The sequence below is a fragment of the Pseudophryne corroboree genome, chromosome 1 (assembly GCF_028390025.1).
Source record: "Pseudophryne corroboree isolate aPseCor3 chromosome 1, aPseCor3.hap2, whole genome shotgun sequence".
Lineage (NCBI taxonomy): Eukaryota > Metazoa > Chordata > Amphibia > Anura > Myobatrachidae > Pseudophryne > Pseudophryne corroboree.
In genome coordinates, this window is record NC_086444.1 from 1,125,478,995 (window position 1) to 1,125,499,854 (window position 20,860).

General features: G+C 47.2%; 1 protein-coding gene and 1 pseudogene across 1 annotated transcript in view; both read left to right on the top strand.

Annotated features, from left to right (window-relative positions):
• The first annotated feature begins 387 nt into the window (after window positions 1-387).
• WDR1 (WD repeat domain 1) overlaps window positions 388-20,860 on the top strand; it is a 107,211-nt gene continuing 86,738 nt past the window's right edge. The window contains exons 1-4 of the mRNA XM_063923081.1: window positions 388-616; window positions 2,255-2,376; window positions 4,442-4,532; window positions 6,491-6,638. Coding sequence (XP_063779151.1) covers window positions 601-616; window positions 2,255-2,376; window positions 4,442-4,532; window positions 6,491-6,638 — 377 coding nt within the window. The 5' untranslated portion in view covers window positions 388-600. The remainder of the gene's footprint in view (window positions 617-2,254; window positions 2,377-4,441; window positions 4,533-6,490; window positions 6,639-20,860) is intronic.
• LOC134960068 (U2 spliceosomal RNA) lies at window positions 14,903-15,076 on the top strand (annotated as a pseudogene).

The following is a 20,860-nucleotide window of genomic DNA, read 5'->3' on the forward strand; positions in this document are numbered from 1 at the left end:
TGAAGTGGGAAAACAACAACCTCACTCCATTTGCTTCATTACTATTTGTATCTTTCCACTTCACGTTGAACTGTCAGTGACAGCGAGTCAGTCTAAAGGTCTGCCAGCCATTGCAAAGCAGATGAGCAGCAATGTGCCTAGTTTGCTTCATTCTGTTAAAATGAATGAAGTTAGCATTAATAAGCTGCCGCGGTCAATGTCAGCAGGGAAATCATGTCTGTGTCACACCGGCTGTTCGTTACGATGTGACAGCCGGAGAAACAACAGCACGGCAGGGGGTTTGCAGCGAGTCCTGCTTGTAGCCCAGAGTAAAGATGGCGGCGGGAGCCTCGGTGACGTCGCGCGGCAGGCTGGGGACGGAGCCTGTGCTGCCGGAGGCGGCTGGGAAGGGAGCGGGCACGGCGCTGCTGCTGCTGCTGCTGGTAGAGGAGCGCTCACTGATGACCATATATGGTCACAGCCACAGGGAGACATCGCCGCGGTGTCAGCTAGTCCTCGGCTTCCGGGTTTGAATCGCGGGGCGGCTGCAGCAGCCGGGAGACAGGAGGCTGAGAGCAGTGACCGCGCCGCCGGGCTCCGCGCACACACACCGGGGGCAAGATGCCGTACGAGATCAGTAAGTGTCCGCAGCGCTGGCACACGGGCAGCCAGGGCTGTCACCCCCTCCGCCGCCGGTGCTGCTGCCATGGCTCATTCATACGTGTGATGCCGCCTCTGCCCATGTATGTGCCAGGCATGTATCAGTGCGTCCTGCGGCAGGGCAGCTGTAACGCATCATACATGTGTAGCATGTACATAGGGATCTCCTGCACCTCCACAGGGAACCTCGCCTGCTCTGCTGCAGCGCTGCTCTGCACACACTACATTACTTGTCATTTACTTTCCCCTCCACTCCCTGCCCAGCCTGTTGCAGCTGCCTCCCTGCATAGACTACTGAGTGCTGCTGCTGCAGTAGCTGGGATTGGCTCTGTCCTGTGTCGTGTAGTGGGGGCTCTGGCTTTGGTAGCATATATATATATATATATATATATATATATATATATATATATATATATATATATATAATCTGTGTGTAATTTTGCTATGTCTTGCCTCATCTTCATGATATTAAGCCCCCCCAAAAGCTCAATTCGCTCATGCAGATGTCTCTATAAAAGTATATTGGGGCTGGACACTGAATGTAAGGCCCAGCACTGCTTCTAATGCATACTGTGTCTGTGTGCGGAGTGTTCTGCCTTGCTGAATGTAATGTGCACAGTTTAAGGTAGCTGTGATGGAGGCGTCTGACAGGCGGTGAAGGGACTCGCTGGACGCTGTTACGCTCAGTGATTCATTGAGGCCATTCAGTTCATGTCCCCTTGTGCTTATACAATTTACTGCAGGCCATCTCTTCTCATTTTCCTGTGTGCCTCTGTATGGGATGTGCATGGAAAAATGAGTGCCAATGGTGGTCGTGCGGTGACTTTGTCCGACTGCTTTGGAGGCGCTCCATGGCATGTCCCTAATCATTGTCCCCCTCTCTCCTGTGGGCTGTGAGACTGATAGATCAGTAGAGAGAGCCTGCAGGCTTCCAGGAGGGATGGGTGTTGGCAGCCGGGTCCTGGAGCTGGTGATTAAGGTGCTGCCTTCCCTGGATGTTGTCACATGCACTGGTGTGAGTCAGAGATTTGTTACCGGAACTACTCTTAAAAATGGTCCCAAAACAATCTGATGCTGTAACTGCGTGCAGTTGCATTCTTCTACAACAAGCTATATATTTGGATCATTAGATGTATATCATGCCTACACATTATTTTGCACTGCACCAGCTGCTGTAACTGCCTGCGTAATGCTGGAAACATCAGTGCATTGGCATTTCTCTATACAGTGTTTAAGTCTGGCATAGAATGGGGTGGTCACCCGCCCCCTGCAGTGTCTACTCTCATTACTGGCCTGTAGTTGCCACTTGGACACAATGAATGTTTGCATGTTGCGTGTGATTCCTTCACAGACGTTAGTTTATTCAGCTGGGGCAAGTGGCGTACTGGGAAGACCATGTGAAATAGGTCATGCTGGAGGGAGTGCTATGCATCCACTTGTGCTATCATGGTCTGTGCTTTGTGGCAGCGTCCACATGTCCCCTTGTTAATGTGTAGATGTAAATGTATTTTACAGCATATATACAGAGTGTCAGATTTGATATACAATCTGGTAACTACGGTGATGCAGACTTTTGTGTGTGACTTACGTTGGCTTTTCCACCCTCTTGCTTTAGAAAAAGTCTTTGCCTGCCTTCCTCAGATGGAAAGAGGAGTGACGAAAGTCCTTGGAGGAGACCCAAAGGGCAACAACTTCCTGTACACCAATGGGAAATGTGTTATCATCCGGAATATAGAGGTACGGCATCACTGGATCTGTATGTCGCTCTGTCATTCTCTAAACATAGACCTCTTCTCTAGCCCAAATGCAGATCCCTATTTATTTTTTTAATCTACTGTGGACTTGGAAAGTTTATAGTGTAACTCCTGTGTGAGCGGAACAGTTTACTCTTCTAGTAATTAAGTGTTACTGTATGTAGTCACTGACTAAACATAGCAATGAAAGCTACAGCAAATTTTAAATATAATCTGTAAATCAACTAATTCATCGAAGACGCCCATCCAGACATTTGTATTTGTCTTTTTTTCTCTACGTTACATGTATGTAAACGTAATGCGAAATGTCAGCATACCGCTCTAGTACAGGGCAAAGGTCTAGTCTGCAATCATCTTAGTTGAGGAAAGGAGCCACAATGCAAATGTACATACTCGCTGTTATGCAATAAGTCTATATATGTATGTATATAAGCAAGGCGTTTATAAAATCTGCCACTTCATTTATATGCTCAGACTTTGTTTAGTCCCTCTTTTTTTAAAAAAAATATACAAATTACATGTTGGTGTCTGCACTTTTTGCAGAAGTGTTTAATGGGAAGTTCTGCGTATGTCTTATTAATAAAATAACACCTTAATACGATATGAACCCTAACGTGTTTCCCTTTTCTCTATTTTTGTCATGTATGTATAATACAAATAATTGATATATTACTGCTGCAGGTGGGGGGTGAATGGGGAATATGGGGGTTATTCAGAGCTGTTAGAAACCAAAAACAGTTAGCAATTGGTCAAAACCATGTGCACTGCAGGTGGGTTAGATGTAACGTGCAGAGAGAATTAGATTTGGGTGGGTTGTATTGTTTCTGTGCAGGGTAAATACTGGTTGCTATATTTTTATACAACAATTTAGAGTTCACTTTGAACACACCCCACCCAAATCTAACTCTCTGCACATGTTACATCTGCAGTGCAACATGGTTTTGCCCAATTGCAAAATTTTTTGGGGGTTTGCGAACACCTCTGAATAATCCCCTATGTCCAGTCATTAGAATAGTGAGGAATTTGCTACTTTCCCTAAAACCAGTGCATGAGTGACTTTTGAGGAAGTCTAGGACGGATTGGAATGCTGACACGTAGGAACAAGAGTTCTCACAAGGGCCCACTGCCTCGCTCACAGGCATTGGCCACTTCTCATTGAGATTACAAAGCATTGATTGATTGTAGTGCTGGAGTCCTGCTTCCTTTTACTGCCTGTGGGTTGTGTGTAATAGAGGTGAGTCAGGGCCACTCCCGATGTTGCCAGAGTTACAGGATCCATAAAATGAAGAGATCTGTAGCCACTGGTATCAAATTCTCTTTTCTTACACTTATGATGCAGCAACAACAAAAAAACTATGTATAGTAAATGTAATTTCTCTATCATCCATAGGTAGTAGCCACCTATAACATCACATACGTTCTTTTTATTTGCGATCGTATTGGGTTCCGGCTCATTTCTTGCCTGTCTGACAACATGTTCTTGTCTTTCGGAGTAAATCTAGAGCATGGGTCTTCAACCTGTGGCCCTCCAGCTGCTGTGGAACTACGCATTCCAGCGTGCCCTGCCACAGTTTTGCTATTAAGGCATGCTAAAACTGGTCAGGGCATGCTGGGATGTATAGTTCCACAGCAGCTGTAGAGACGCAGGTTAAAAAAAGACCCATGATCTAGAGCATTGCTGATATGCACACAATGCATTTTCTGTGCTCTAGTTTGGTAGATCTGTTAGATATATTATAGGCCCCTGAACACAGCTGGGCATCACATGGCAACTGAATATAACATTCTTATCTTTTATGTAACGTTCTAGAAAAAAAAGGAAAGTGTACATATGGAAATAGGGAATTATGAGTGTTCTGTAGTTTAGCTTTATAATGAGTTAATCCGTCATATGGTCTCGTGCACAGCTATCCAATCCGTCCTGATCTGTGCATCTGTAGTCGCCTAGATACGTTACATCATATAATGATCATTTGTTTGGAAAGTGCAGCTCTTGTCGATAGATTCCCTATACTTTGGTGCCTGATTCCCTCATGGTTTCATTGCAGAACCCGGCTATCGCAGATGTCTACACAGAGCATACTCACCAGGCTGTTGTTGCCAAATACGCTCCCAGTGGATTCTACATTGCATCTGGAGGTAGGTTATTTTCATGTTGCGTAATTACACTTTTGTGTCATCAAATACAGGCTGCTGGTAACGCTCTTTATTTTCTGAGATTACTGTGATTGCAGGCTTACATATGAAATGTTGACAATGGTGTTTCTGTTCTAATAGTGTAAAACCTCCGATTAGTCAGTATAATGGGAAATAATTATTTCCCTGAGTAGTGTGATCGGAATCTAAAATTCAGTTTTGTGGAGTGGTTGTGTGTGTTTTTTTTTTTTTTTTTTTTAAACCTCATTAACGAATACTATAGGTCAGTAGTGCCCAAGGTACATTAACAGTCCAGGTTTTAAGGATATCCATGCTTAAGCACCTCAGTTATTTTGATATCATCTGTGCACAAGCATGGATATCCTTAATACTGTAGCGCACAACCACAGATACACACTACAACAATGTGGCTGATATGTCACTGTGTATCCACCATTGGGGAGGGGGGGGGGGGGGATCTATTGTTCTTCACCTCAGCTGTCACTAGATGGCGTCCGATGGGACAATTCAGTTGTTGCTCTGTTCGAGCATGCATGCTCCGGGGGGGGGGGGGGAGGGAGGGAGGGAAAGGGGCATTTATTCTCGCAGCCTCCTGAGGTAGCAAGCTGAAATGTATTGATAGTCACTGGTTTGGCCTAACCAGGGCTTTAGATGGGTTTAGCCGCTACACACGGCTGAACCCCGTCTATGTGGGCGCGTTAAAAGTGATGGGTGCCCAATTTGAGTAACGATTGAATTGCTGTGATGAACATCCAATACCACATTTGAATTGCCCCCTTATGGGGAGAATTCAATTGTTTTGGGCGTCTAAATTTCCTGTCTGAACATGACTGTTTAGATGCCCAAACAGTTATCACAATTCAGTTGTTTGCGCACTGTTATTTTGCACCTCAGGAGTCTGCGAGGGAAAAAGTGTCCCCTGTGGCTGCTGGGCCCCATCTCGTGGTGCCCGTGAATACAATTAATTCCGCCCATAGTGTTCTCCCTTGCTGCTATTAGATCTTCAGGATGTAGCCCACGTGTGTTCGGTCTCTGGGTTACTGTGCAGGCATGTGTGCTGTGTGCGGACTACTCCTGGCCACATACTAAGAGGTGTCACTGACCAATGTAGTGTTAATTGCTACCATTCTCGCATAAAAGCAGCAGCACTTCTGGTAGTGTAGTACCCCTTTCAGACCGCCTGAGGTTGGTCGCACCTGGGAGCCTGACACGGGAGCTCCCAGTGTGCGACCCACCTCAGGCGCCCTGCAGCCACTGATCTTCAAGCACCACCCGTACACACACAGTGAACAGGAAACGGGTTGCGTCGACCCGGCTCCCGTTCACACCGCACAGTGAGCTGGGTTGAACACGAGTTCAAGCCTGCTCGCAACAGGGTTGAAATACCGGGTCGTGCAACCCGGTATTTCAACCCTTGCACATTTCAAACTGCACCTGAACACGGGTTATGCATGCTCGTGTGCCAATAACCCGTGTTCACAGCTGGCGGTCTGAAAGGGGCTCAAGCAGCTCACAATCGGCATATGGAAATAAGATGCCTGCTCAGTGTTTATGTTTAGAAAGATGCTCTCTATCACCCCCGCACTCCACGCCCACCACCCAGTGTATTATGGGGTAACAATTCAGGTGCCATGAAATAAGAGTTTAGTTGGGTATATTTACTTCACCTGCTGTTTGTTACAATTGTGGGTCACTGGTGATTATGTGCTATCACAATAATACATTTTATTTTTTAAGCTCATTTAACTTAGCGGGGCTGCTTTAATAATCCTTGCAATGTGTACCTATGGCAACTGGCACTATTTTTGCAGACTTAAAGCGAATGTCTGTTGGGCTACAGGAAGATATTTTTGCATATCAAATAAGTGAATTTACTTTACCCAAATGTCTGCTTCTATAGTATGGCATGTTATGTAAAGATGAATGTATGTCTGTGCTAGATATCACCGGGAAGGTGAGGATCTGGGACACTACGCAGAAGGAGCACCTGCTGAAGTATGAATATCAGCCATTTGCAGGGAAGGTTAAAGACATATCTTGGACAGAAGACAGCAAGAGAGTCGCGGTGGTTGGAGAAGGAAGAGACACGTAAGTTGTTATAAAATACACATTAGGATCTACTGTTAATTATGTGGAAAACGACGGAATGTAAAAACTTCTGTCACATACGGTGAAATTAAAACCTGCGGGTTGTCATCGCTTAGTACTTCAGTCTGTGTGTAACATTTATCTCTGAACATTGTTTACTTATATCTAAAATCCAATTGTATTTTATGTGGATTTGGTAAAGAATTTCTGTTTGTGGGCAACAGTGAAATGTACCAAGGGTTGCCAAGTAATCAATGACCTAATCAGATTAAGGGCCAAATGCAATTGCGGTCGAATTGCCGCAAATGTCGAAAACTGGGTATTTTCGACAGTAAAAACTGATTCGACAATGCAATACAGTACTTTTCGACAAAAAAACGGCCATTTCAGATTCAACGTTTTGCAATTCGACAGTTGTCAAATTCGACATGTCCGCAATGGTAAAAATGCGGCTTTTCGACAAAAGTATATTCAATTGAAGAATGTCGATTCGACAACAGTGCTTTTCGACAGTCATTTCGTCAATTTCAGTCCGCCTCATTTTGCTGGCGAGATCTAATACATTTTTTTAAAAACATGTTTTTTTTTGTGTTTTTTTTTATTGCTAATAGCATATCTATATATATATGTGAAGGGATTATCTACTTGGTTTGTCTATTTAGGAGCCACAAGTATTATTTAATATATTTTTTAAAAGAATATATATATTTCTCTGACGTCCTAGTGGATGCTGGGAACTCCGTAAGGACCATGGGGAATAGACGGGCTCCGCAGGAGACTGGGCACTCTTAAAAGAAAGATTAGGTACTATATCTGGTGTGCACTGGCTCCTCCCTCTATGCCCCTCCTCCAGACCTCAGTTAGAATCTGTGCCCGGCCAGAGCTGGATGCACCTAGTGGGCTCTCCTGAGCTCACTAAAAAAGAAAGTATTTGTTAGGTTTTTTATTTTCAGTGAGATCTGCTGGCAACAGACTCACTGCTACGAGGGACTGAGGGGAGAGAAGCAAACCTACCTGTTTGCAGCGAGCTTGTGCTTCTAAGGCTACTGGACACCATTAGCTCCAGAGGGATCGAACACAGGGCCCGACCTCGATCGTCCGTTCCCGGAGCCGCGCCGCCGCCGCCCCCCTTGCAGAGCCAGAAGACGGAAGATAAAGATGAAAAACGGCGGCTGAAGACTCCTGTCTTCATTAAGGTAGCGCACAGCACTGCAGCTGTGCGCCATTGCTCCCATAGCACACCACACACTCCGGTCACTGTTGGGTGCAGGGCGCTGGGGGGAGGCGCCCTGGGCAGCAATTGGTTTACCTTTTTGGCACAAATAGCACATAATACAGTGTATAACACTGTATATGTGCTAAACCCCCCGCCATTAACATTATAAAAAGCGGGAGAAGCCCGCCGCTGATGGGGCGGGGCTATCTTCCTCAGCACAGCCAGCGCCATTTTCTCTTCACAGCTCCGCTGGAAGGACGCTCCCCAGGCTCTCCCCTGCAGTATCCAGTACAACAAGGGTAAAAAAGAGAGGGGGGGGGCACATAAATTTAGGCGCAATTTGTGTTAATAAGCAGCTATTGGGAAAAATCACTCAGTATAGTGAAAATCCCTGTGTTATATAGCGCTGTGGTGTGTGCTGGCATACTCTCTCTCTGTCTCCCCAAAGGACTTTGTGGGGTCCTGTCCTCAGTCAGAGCATTCCCTATGTGTGTGCGGTGTGTCGGTACGGCTGTGTCGACATGTTTGATGAGGAGGGCTACGTGGAGGCGGAGCAGGAGCCGATAAGTGTGATGTCGCCCCCTACGGGGCCGACACCGGAGTGGATGGATATGTGGAAGGTATTAACCGACAGTGTCAACTCTTTACATAAAAGGTTCGATGACGTAACAGCCTTGGGACAGCCGGCATCTCAGCCCGCGCCTGCCCAGGCGTCTCTGAGGCCATCAGGGGCTCAAAAACGCCCGCTAGCTCAGATGGCAGACACAGATGTCGACACGGAGTCTGACTCCAGTGTAGACGAGGATGAGACAAATGTACAGTCCACAAGGGCCATCCGATGCATGATTACGGCAATGAAAAATGTGTTGCACATTTCTGACATTAACCCGGTTACCACTAAAAAGGGTATTATGTTTGGGGAGAAAAAGCAGCCAGTGACTTTTCCCCCATCTGATGAATTAAATGAATTGTGTGAAGAAGCGTGGTGTTCCCCTGATAAGAAACTAGTGATTTCTAAGAGGTTACTGATGGCGTACCCTTTCCCGCCAACGGATAGGTTACGCTGGGAGACATCCCCTAGGGTGGACAAGGCGCTCACACGATTATCTAAAAGGGTGGCACTGCCGTCTCAGGATACGGCCGCCCTAAAGGAGCCTGCAGATAGAAAGCAGGAGGCTATCCTGAAGTCTGTATATACACACTCGGGTACTATACTGAGACCTGCTATTACTTCAGCATGGATGTGTCGTGCTGCAGCAGCATGGTCTGATACCCTGTCAGACAACATTGATACCCTCGACAGGGATGCTATTTTGCTAACCATAGAGCATATAAAGGATGTCGTCTTGTATATGAGGGATGCACAGAGGGACATTTGCCGGCTGGCATCTAGAATTAATGCAATGTCCATTTCTGCCAGGAGAGTATTATGGACTCGGCAGTGGACAGGTGATGCTGATTCTAAAAGGCACATGGAGGTTTTGCCTTATAAGGGTGAGGAATTGTTTGGGGACGGTCTCTCGGACCTCGTATCCACAGCAACAGCTGGGAAGTTGACTTTTTACCTCAGGTTCCCTCACAGCCTAAGAAAGCACCGTATTATCAAGTACAGTCCTTTCGGCCTCAGAAAGGCAAGCGGGTCAGAGGCGCATCCTTTCTGCCCAGAGGCAGGGGTAGAGGAAAAAAGCTGCACCAGACAGCCAGTTCCCAGGAACAAAAATCCTCCCCTGCTTCCACTAAGTCCACCGCATGACGCTGGGGCTCCACAGGTGGAGCCAGGTGCGGTGGGGGCGCGTCTCCGGAACTTCAGCGACCAGTGGGTTCGCTCACAGGTGGATCTCTGGGTTCTACAAGTGGTATCTCAGGGATACATGCTGGAGTTCGAGGCGACTCCCCCTCGCCGTTACCTTAAATCAGCCTTGCCAGCGGCTCCCAGGGAAAGGGAGGTAGTGCTGGCGGCTATTCACAAGCTGTACCTTCAGCAGGTGATAATCAAGGTTCCCCTCCTTCAACGGGGACGGGGTTACTATTCCACAATATTTGTGGTACCGAAACCAGACGGTTCGGTGAGACCCATTCTAAATTTAAAATCCTTGAACACTTATGTAAGGAAGTTCAAGTTCAAAATGGAAACGCTCAGGGCGGTTATTGCAAGCCTGGAAGAGGGGGATTTTATGGTGTCGCTGGACATCAAGGACGCTTATCTGCATGTCCCCATTTACCCACCTCACCAGGAGTACCTCAGGTTTGTGGTACAGGACTGTCATTACCAATTCCAGACGTTGCCGTTTGGTCTGTCCACGGCACCGAGGGTATTTACCAAGGTAATGGCCGAAATGATGATACTCCTTCGGAAGAAGTGAGTTATAATTATCCCGTACTTGGACGATCTCCTTATAAAGGCGAGGTCCAAGGAGCAGTTGTTAGTCAACGTAGCACTATCTCGGGAAGTGCTGCAACAGCACGGCTGGATTCTGAATATCCCAAAGTCGCAGCTGATTCCTGCGACGCGTCTGTTGTTCTTGGGCATGATTCTGGACACAGAACAGAAGAAGGTGTTTCTCCCGGTGGAGAATGCCTAGGAATTGTCATCTCTGGTCAGGGACCTCCTGAAACCAAAACAGGTGTCGGTGCATCACTGCACGCGAGTCCTGGGAAAGATGGTAGCTTCTTACGAAGCAATTCCCTTCGGCAGGTTCCATGCAAGGATCTTTCAGTGGGATCTGTTAGACAAGTGGTCCGGATCGCATCTTCAGATGCATCGGCTGATCACCCTGTCCCCGAGGGCCAGGGTATCTCTGCTGTGGTGGCTACAGAGTGCTCATCTTCTCGAGGGCCGCAGATTCGGCATACAGGACTGGGTCCTGGTGACCACGGATGCAAGCCTCCGAGGTTGGGGGGCAGTCACTCAGGGAAGGAACTTCCAAGGACAGTGGTCAAGTCAGGAGACTTCCCTTCACATAAATATTCTGGAACTAAGGGCCATTTACAACGCCCTGAGTCAAGCAGAACCCCTGCTTCAAAACCAACCAGTGCTGATTCAGTCAGACAACATCACGGCGGTCGCCCATGTAAACCGACAGGGCGGCACAAGAAGCAGGATGGCGATGGCAGAAGCCACAAGGATTCTTCGATGGGCAGAGAATCACGTGCTAGCACTGTCAGCAGTGTTCATTCCGGGAGTGGACAACTGGGAAGCAGACTTCCTCAGCAGGCACGACCTCCATCCGGGAGAGTGGGGACTTCATCCAGAAGTCTTCACGCTGATTGTAAATCGTTGGGAACGGCCACAGGTAGACATGATGGCGTCCCGCCTCAACAAAAAGCTAAAAAAAATATTGCGCCAGGTCAAGAGACCCTCAGGCGATAGCTGTGGACGCACTTGTGACACCGTGGCTGTACCAGTCGGTTTATGTGTTCCCTCCTCTTCCTCTCATACCCAAGGCACTGAGGATTGTAAGAAAGAAAGGAGTAAGAACTATACTCATCGTTCCGGATTGGCCAAGAAGAACTTGGTACCCAGAACTACAAGAAATGATCTCAGAGGACCCATGGTCTCTGCCTCTCAGACAGGACCTGTTACAGCAGGGGCCCTGTCTGTTCCAAGACTTACCGCGGCTGCGTTTGACGGCATGGCGGTTGAACGCCGGATCCTAACGGAAAAGGGCATTCCAGATGAAGTGATTCCTACGCTGATAAAGGCTAGGAAAGACGTGACAGCACAACATTATCACCGTATATGGCGAAAATATGTTGCTTGGTGTGAGGCCAGGAAGGCCCCTACAGAGGAATTCCAGCTGGGTCGATTCCTGCACTTCCTACAGTCAGGAGTGACTATGGGCCTAAAATTAGGATCCATAAAGGTCCAGATTTCGGCCCTATCTATTTTCTTTCAAAAAGAACTGGCTACACTGCCTGAAGTTCAGACGTTTGTTAAGGGAGTGCCTTTTGTGCCTCCAGTGGAACCTTGGGATCTTAACGTTGTGTTGGATTTCCTGAAATCCCACTGGTTTGAGCCACTTAAGACCGTGGAGCTAAAATATGTCACGTGGAAAGTGGTCATGCTATTGGCCTTAGCTTCGGCTAGGCATGTGTCAGAATTGGCGGCTTTGTCGTGTAAAAGCCCTTATCTGATCTTCCATATGGACAGGGCAGAAAGGAGGACTCGTCCCCAATTTCTCCCTAAGGTGGTATCAGCGTTTCATTTGAACCAACCTATTGTGGTGCCTGCGGCTACTAGGGACTTGGAGGACTCCAAGTTACTAGATGTAGTCAGGGCTTTGAAAATCTATGTAGCCAGGACGGCTGGAGTCAGGAAAACTGACTCTGTTTATCCTGCATGCGCCAAACAAGCTGGGTGCTCCTGCTTCAAAGCAAACTATTGCGCGCTGGATCTGTAACACGATTCAGCAAGCTCATTCTGCGGCAGGATTGCCGCATCCTAAATCAGTAAAAGCCCATTCCACAAGGAAGGTGGGCTCTTCTTGGGCGGCTGCCCGAGGGGTCTCGGCTTTACAGCTTTGCCGAGCTGCTACTTGGTCGGGTTCAAACACATTTGCTAAGTTCTACAAGTTTGATACCCTTGCTGAGGAGGACCTTGCCTTTGCTCATTCGGTGCTGCAGAGTCATCCGCACTCTCCCGCCCGTTTGGGAGCTTTGGTATAATCCCCATGGTCCTTACGGAGTTCCCAGCATCCACTAGGACGTCAGAAAATAAGAATTTACTCACCGGTAATTCTATTTCTCGTAGTCCGTAGTGGATGCTGGGCGCCCGTCCCAAGTGCGGACTCTCTGCAATACATGTATATAGTTATTGCTTAACTAAAGGGTTATTGTTATGAGCCATCTGTTACTGAGGCTCAGTTGTTGTTCATACTGTTAACTGGGTATGGTTATCACGAGTTGTACAGTGTGCTTGGTGTGGCTGGTATGAGTCTTACCCTGGATTCCAAATCCTTTCCTAGTAATGTCAGCTCTTCCGGGCACAGTTTCCCTAACTGAGGTCTGGAGGAGGGGCATAGAGGGAGGAGCCAGTGCACACCAGATATAGTACCTAATCTTTCTTTTAAGAGTGCCCAGTCTCCTGCGGAGCCCGTCTATTCCCCATGGTTCTTACGGAGTTCCCAGCATCCACTACGGACTACGAGAAATAGAATTACCGGTGAGTAAATTCTTATTTCTCTTTCATCCATCTGGGGGACGCTGCGCACTTACTAATGGGTTAGAGTGTGTGGGATGGGAGTTTGGCACAGAACCTATAAAAAACTAACTCCTCCCCCCTCTAACCCCTCCCATCTCCTTCCTGCTCAGCAGATTACCTCAGTTTTAGTTTTGTGCCTTGGAGGACAGGCACAGTTTTCCTTTGCTCTTAGATTTTAATAGGTTTTTGTTTCCTATCTGTTTTGATTTTATGTTTAGTCCCTGTATACAGGCGACAAGCATATTGTGAGTGGGGTTAAGTTAATAGAAGGCGGCTGTGTGCCTTATTTCTCACTCACCCAGCCTCTAGAAAGTCACCATGCCAGAGGTCTCTGGGGCTTTCTGTTACCGGACACCGCACCGAGGAGGCACTATATCAGGTAGGACAGGCAACTTGCCCTGGCAGTGTTGAACAGTGTCCCATTATTACGATTTACATTTAGACTGCAGTGGCGCGCAGCAGGATACTGAGAGCGGCTAGGATCACGCCGCTGACAGGAGGTTGTCGCTCCCCGCTACTTCGGATCCTGCCATTGCCGCTTCAGGGCAGGCGGCGGCGGGACTGCAGCGGAAGGGGAGCGGTTGTCGCGTCTGTGCTTTAACTGAAGTTTTACGGCTGCTACAGTCTGTTCTCCTAAAGGGGATTTTGGAGCGTAGAGGCTTCCCGCCGAGCTCTTCCCGCATTGCTAGTCTTTACTGTTCCGCCCATCACTGTCTGTGGGGGCGGACTCAACCAGCGGGCGCCATTTTACTACCCACTCCCTCGGTATCAACGCTGTCTGAAAGGGACTGCACAACAGAGGAGGAGATTATCTGACAGAAACCTGACTCACCCTGTTATTATACAGGCGGGGATCAGAAAATACAGGTGTTATTGGGTTAAATCAGAAATCTGCATCACCCAATTTTATTTCTTGTCTGCCTATATTTCGGTAGTCTCACTGTAAAAAAGTTATTTTTACCTCACCCTGTTTATTACACAGGCGGGAATCATTTCTTAACTAGTGTTGTGCTATTCTGACATAGACAACAGTGGTTTACCTGTTTACAAACATCATGTTATAAAAAGGAGCGGTTATAGCTCAGTCGGTAGAGCTGGACTACAGCACACAGAGTTATGAGGAACATTATTATGTGCTTTGGTTGTGGCATTGTATATTCCATGGTCTGTAAACCAGAAAATCTCCTAAAGGAACGACAAGTTCAGTAGTTTACTACACAGGAGCTCCGATAGCTTTGTGGGCTAATGCTGTGTATTAGTAAGATAGAGTAGACAGGTTTGATTCCCATATACATTAAATTACATGTTCCAAATGTGGCTCCAGACTTCCAAAAGGTAGCACGGACACAGGTACCCCATGCTCCAGGACACCAGTTGCGGAGCAGCCGGGAGGTTCCAGGGATCAGTTTATGCCTCTGTGGGCCAAGCACACCTCAATCCAAAATAATACAGATGGAGTAGTGGTTAGCATTGCTGCCTGACAGCACTGAGTCCATGAGCTTGTTTACATAGAAGTATATGTATATACCGAGCAGGTTTAAATTGCTCTACAGTCTTAGTCTCTACCACCTCTCATGGGAGGCTATTCCACTTATCCACTACCCCTTCTGTGAAGAAATATTTTCCTTAAATTTCCCCTGAACCGGCCTCCCTCCAGTTCAGTGTATGCCCCTAACTGTGTGAAGTTATATATATATATATATATATATTCCCTGCACTTGCAGGGATTGGGGTTCCAGGACCGGTCCACAAATACCGGTATTCTTTGAGTCTACTTTTCCTTACACTATGTCAATGTAATGGGTCTGGTACTCTGTTTACTACTTAGCCGCTAGTCTTGGTAAAAAGATCACTACTTGGCCTTTTGGCTAAGATCAAGTGTAGTATCTGTTCTTATCAGTTTAATATCTGATACGCCCCCTATCTGGGGGCCCATGTATTAAATATATTTAAAATGGATTGCTCTGTCCACTCCACGCATTGATCCGGTATTGCAGTACCTCCGGGACCGGTGCGCCTTTCAAAACAGGACAGACTATTTCTATTTCTTGTACTCTATGTACTTATGAATTGCCAAATGGCTGGACAAAGCTTCTTAATCAGTTCATACTGGGCAGCGAGCCTGGTCTTTGACAGACAATATAGCTCCTTTACTTCAGAGGCGTTTTGAGGATAAATCCTGTCAGTGAGGATCCTTCAGGATAGAAATAAGAAATAATCTACTGAATTTCTTGTTTTCCACCTCTTCCTTCCCGTGAGAGAATGTTGATGGAAGTCTGACTACACACCTGATGCAAAAGTTTATATTTCCAGGGAAATGTGTCTGTCTCTCGTACATACTGTTTTCAGTTCAGTTTCGGTGTCTCATTATTAGAGACAGTATTTCTTTATCCTTTCGCTGATGAAGACACTGATCTAATGAAGGTTCCAATAATTATTAGTGGACGCATCCATCATGGGAGAGCCTAGGGCGACTGTCTTTACTAAAGTACAGTATGTGACCTTGACAGTCACCACAGATTGACAACGGTGAGACCGTTATTATATTGGTATTCATTCTGACAGGAATATTCCTACGCCCTCTCCTGGCTTATCCATGAATCTTTAAACCGGTTGCATAATGCAAGTTGTTCATTCTTGTGGCAGCTGATCCTTTTCAAATTATCCATTGACGGGTTTGGTCTCTCAAGCTCTATTCCCTATCTACTCAATGTTGCATTTTTTCCCAGGCTATGACACCCTTCTATCCATTTTGGTTGCGAATCATGAAATTCTGCTTCCAAATTAAAGCAGGAGCAAATAACTCTATCAGTAAGGTGTATGCCTGCGGTATAACAGGTCGTGGGTTCTCATCCTGAGTATAATAGCTGAGAAATGGTTTTTGTTTTTGTTTTTATTACCTATGTCAGGAAAATGTGTACTCTTTTGGGAGGCATTTGTCGACCTAGAACACGGACTTCCGATGTGCCCTCTGCAGGGACCACGGAGTCGGACAGTCTGATTCCCAAGGGGGAGGGCACCAACTTTCTCAGAGTCCACTGGTCCGTTGGATGTACTGAATTTGTAGCACGAACATATATTCTGAATCTTGGGGAACACGTACCAAGCAAGAATCTTTAGTGCCCATCTTAGACGGGCTCTAATCATTGCAGTCTGTTCGCTATCCGCCACAGGAGTATTCAGTCCAATCCTTTGCCCGTCATCTGGGCATCGCTACAATTTTGGGTCAGTTGTTGCAAAAAAAAAAAAAAAAATCCTCTCTCGTGCACTGTTTGTTTCTACAGCGGACCTTGGTTCTGGATTTCTTCCTTCGCAGATGATGTTATTCATGGGTATTCTTTTCGACACCTGATATCTCAAACCTTGGCGGAGTGCAGGATTTACTGACCAGAATAGACTCAGGGGTCAAGCATACACTTACTCTGCAGGACAGTGGTGATTTTATAGGTGGCTCCATCTCCCCGGTCTTCTGCCTAGTTTCTTCAATCTCAGATTCAATGTTATTAATCTCAGGCAGGATTGAGTTTACATAAACAGCAGTTTAGTTTCTCTATTAAAATACGAAAATATTTTCATTGGTCGATCTTTTCGTTGGGCTACACAATCCAGATCTGACTCATAGGATTTCATTCTGTCTCGACATGGAGGGTCATAACCACAGTCAAAAGTTTCAGACATTACGGTTTTTGGTTTCAACTCTGGAGTTTTCAATGAAACTGATGTCCGAAGTGGAAATGTCACTTCCGATACGGGCGATCCACAACGCCTTGACTCCAGCTCAATGTCTTCTACAAGGTCTTTCCACTGTGGCCTATATCAATTGTTTTGTGGCACTTGTAGCTGGAGAGCCATCGGAGCAGTATCTAACATATGCAGAGGGCGGAATTTTGGATTCCGGCAATATCTATCATCTCCAGTTCCAGAATGGGCAACTGGGAAGCGGACTTCCTGGATCGTCAGGCTGTTCTTCCTTAAAGTATGTGAAATCATCCGGGATTTCTGGCTTTGGTGTGTCTATGACTAGCTGACATAGACCTCAGGACTTCATTTGTACTGTGATCGCTCCGGAAATCCTCTTGTGGAATTCGTGGACGCCGTGTCAGCTCCTTGTCACTTTCATCTAGCATAGTTATTCTGCCTCTTGCAAAATCTAGTGAGTACTTCAACACATTTGACCAGTGGCTCTTTCGGTAATCCGCTTCGGATTTGCCTGTTGCCTCTGTTCTGCAATGCTATAGGCCAGGGTGACCAGGGCTCCTTACAGGGTGCCTTTACGGCCAGCTCTCCACTCTCAACCTTTGCGTCATCACCGGGATTTTGTCTATTCTGACTGTGACGGCGTGATTGTGGAGAACAACGTCATCAAGCCCTACTACGTTTCTGGCTCTCTAACCAATCACAGTGCCAGAACGTTTGTCATCGTTTATGTGTATTTAACGGTCACTCAGCTGGAGTTCTTAGTACTTTCCGCCTCTTAGCTTTTCTATAACACAGTTGTCAGAACTACTTTGTCTTCTTATCTTAGCAGACTGGGTTCTGCTCTAAAATTTACTTTCCAGAATGGCTCCTGTTTCTCCTTTCCGGCCTCTGGTTGAGTTGCGGTTTCTTTTCTCTTACAGTGTTTTTGTTTATACAGTTAGGGTGGTTTTACTTACAAACCACAAGTTATATCGGTTTTTCCTCTTCTTCAGCACATTGTGCTTCTTGTGTCGTCCCGGGCTCGTCCGGGGCGGGTCGATACTTGGCCTTATTGGTTGGCGTTTAAACCTTAAATCTTACCTTGTTGGGTTTGTTTGCTGCGCCCAAGCGTGGCTGACTGGCCAATAAGAACACGGTAATGTGCTGGGTTAATTCTGCTATTCAGCAGGCTTAGGTTCTTAGGCGTTGCCTGTTCCTGAGTCCTTAGGGGCTCATCCGACTCGACCTGTTGGAGCCTCTTGGGCGGTTCGCAGTGGTGTATTCGTCGAGCAGCTGTGTAGAGCGGCGACCTGGTCGTCCGTACATACCTTCACGAAGTTATTCCGTTTTTCAAACTTTTGGTTTGGAGACTGCCTTTGTTGGGCATCAAATTTTGCAGACGGCTATGTCGTCTGTGTCTCCCTCCTCTAATTAGCTTGCTTTGGGAAATCCCATTAGTAAGTGCGCAGCGTCCCCCAGATGGATGAAAGAGAAATAGGGATTTTTGTTTACTTACCGTAAAATCTCTTTCTCTGATTCCATCTGGGGGACGCTGCGATCCCTCCCGTATATTTATATATATATATATATATTATGTTCTGTCTCTTCCGGCTTTGCTAAACGTTAACTGAGGTAATCTGCTGAGCAGGAAGGAGATGGGAGGGGTTAGAGGGGGGAGGAGTTAGTTTTTTATAGGTTCTGTGCCAAACTCCCATCCCACACACTCTAACCCATTAGTAAGTGCGCAGCGTCCCCCAGATGGAATCAGAGAAAGAGATTTTACGGTAAGTAAACAAAAATCCCTATTTTTTTTTTTTTTACTGACTAAAATAATATGGAGAGATCAGAGCATGTTTTTCAGTGGGAATGGGTTAAAAATCCTGAAAAAAAAAATGCGTGGGGTCCCCCCTCCTAAGCATAACCAGCCTCGAGCTCTTTGAGCCGGTCCTGGTTGTAAAAATACGGGGGGAATAATGACAGGGGTTCCCCCGTATTTTAACAACCAGCACCGAGCTCTGCGTCCGGTCCTGGTGCAAAAAATACGGGGGACAAAAGACGTAGGGTTCCCCGTATTTCTCTAACGTCCTAAGTGGATGCTGGGGACTCCGTCAGGACCATGGGGAATAGCGGCTCCGCAGGAGACAGGGCACAAAAAGTAAGCTTTTAGGATCACATGGTGTGTACTGGCTCCTCCCCCTATGACCCTCCTCCAAGCCTCAGTTAGGTTTTTGTGCCCGTCCGAGCAGGGTGCAATCTAGGTGGCTCTCCTAAAGAGCTGCTTAGAAAAAGTTTTTTAGGTTTTTTATTTTCAGTGAGTCCTGCTGGCAACAGGCTCACTGCATCGAGGGACTTAGGGGAGAGAATTTCAACTCACCTGCGTGCAGGATGGATTGGATTCTTAGGCTACTGGACACCATTAGCTCCAGAGGGAGTCGGAACACAGGTCTCACCCTGGGGTTCGTCCCGGAGCCGCGCCGCCGACCCCCCTTACAGATGCTGAAGATTGAAGGTCCGGAAACAGGCGGCAGAAGGCTCTTCAGTCTTCATGAAGGTAGCGCACAGCACTGCAGCTGTGCGCCATTGTTGTCACACACTTCACACCAGACGGTCACGGAGGGTGCAGGGCGCTGCTGGGGGCGCCCTGGGCAGCAATATATAATACCTTTTATGGCAAAAGAATACATCACATATAGCCATTAAGGCTATATGTATGTATTTAACCCATGCCAAATGTCTAAAACTCCGGGAGAAAAGCCCGCCGGAATAGGGGGCGGGGCTTATTCTCCTCAGCACACAGCGCCATTTTCCTGCTCAGCTCCGCTGTGAGGAAGGCTCCCAGGACTCTCCCCTGCACTGCACTACAGAAACAGGGTAAAACAGAGAGGGGGGGCATATTTTGGCGATATTTTTATATATTTAAGCGGCTATAAGGAACAACACTTATATAGGGTTGTTCCCATATATATTATAGCGCTTGGGTGTGTGCTGGCAAACTCTCCCTCTGTCTCCCCAAAGGGCTAGTGGGGTCCTGTCTTCGATAAGAGCATTCCCTGTGTCTGCTGTGTGTCGGTACGTGTGTGTCGACATGTATGAGGACGATGTTGGCGTGGAGGCAGAGCAATTGCCGATAATGGTGATGTCACCCCCCAGGGAGTCGACACCGGAATGGATGGCTTTGTTTATGGAATTACGTGATAATGTCAGCACATTACAAAAATCAGTTGACGACATGAGACGGCCGGCAAACCAGTTAGTACCTGCCCAGGCGTCTCAGACACCGTCAGGGGCTGTAAAGCGCCCTTTACCTCAGACGGTCGACACAGACCCAGACACAGACACTGAATCTAGTGTCGACGGTGATGAAACAAACGTATTTTCAAGTAGGGCCACACGTTATATGATCACGGCAATGAAGGAGGCTTTGCATATCTCTGATACTACAAGTACCACAAAAAGGGGTATTATGTGGGGGGTGAAAAAACTACCTGTAGTTTCTCTGACGTCCTAGTGGATGCTGGGACTCCGTAAGGACCATGGGGAATAGCGGCTCCGCAGGAGACAGGGCACAAAATAAAAGCTTAAGGATCAGGTGGTGTGCACTGGCTCCTCCCTCTATGACCCTCCTCCAAGCCTCAGTTAGATTTTTGTGCCCGGCCGAGAAGGGTGCAATCTAGGTGGCTCTCCTGAGCTGCTTAGAATAAAAGTTTAGTTTAGGTTTTTTTATTTTCAGTGAGTCCTGCTGGCAACAGGCTCACTGCATCGTGGGACTAAGGGGAGAAGAAACGGACTCACCTGAGTGCAGAGTGGATCGGGTTTCTTAGGCTACTGGATATTAGCTCCAGAGGGACGATCACAGGTTCAGCCTGGATGGGTCACCGGAGCCGCGCCGCCGTCCCCCTTACAGAGCCAGAAGAGACGAAGAGGTCCGGTGAAATCGGCGGCAGAAGACATCCTGTCTTCAGTCTAAGGTAGCGCACAGCACCGCAGCTGTGCGCCATTGCTCTCAGCACACTTCACACTCCGGTCACTGAGGGTGCAGGGCGCTGGGGGGGAGCGCCCTGAGACGCAATATAACAATATACCTTAGGTGGCAAAAAGAATACATCACATATAGCTCCTGGGCTATAT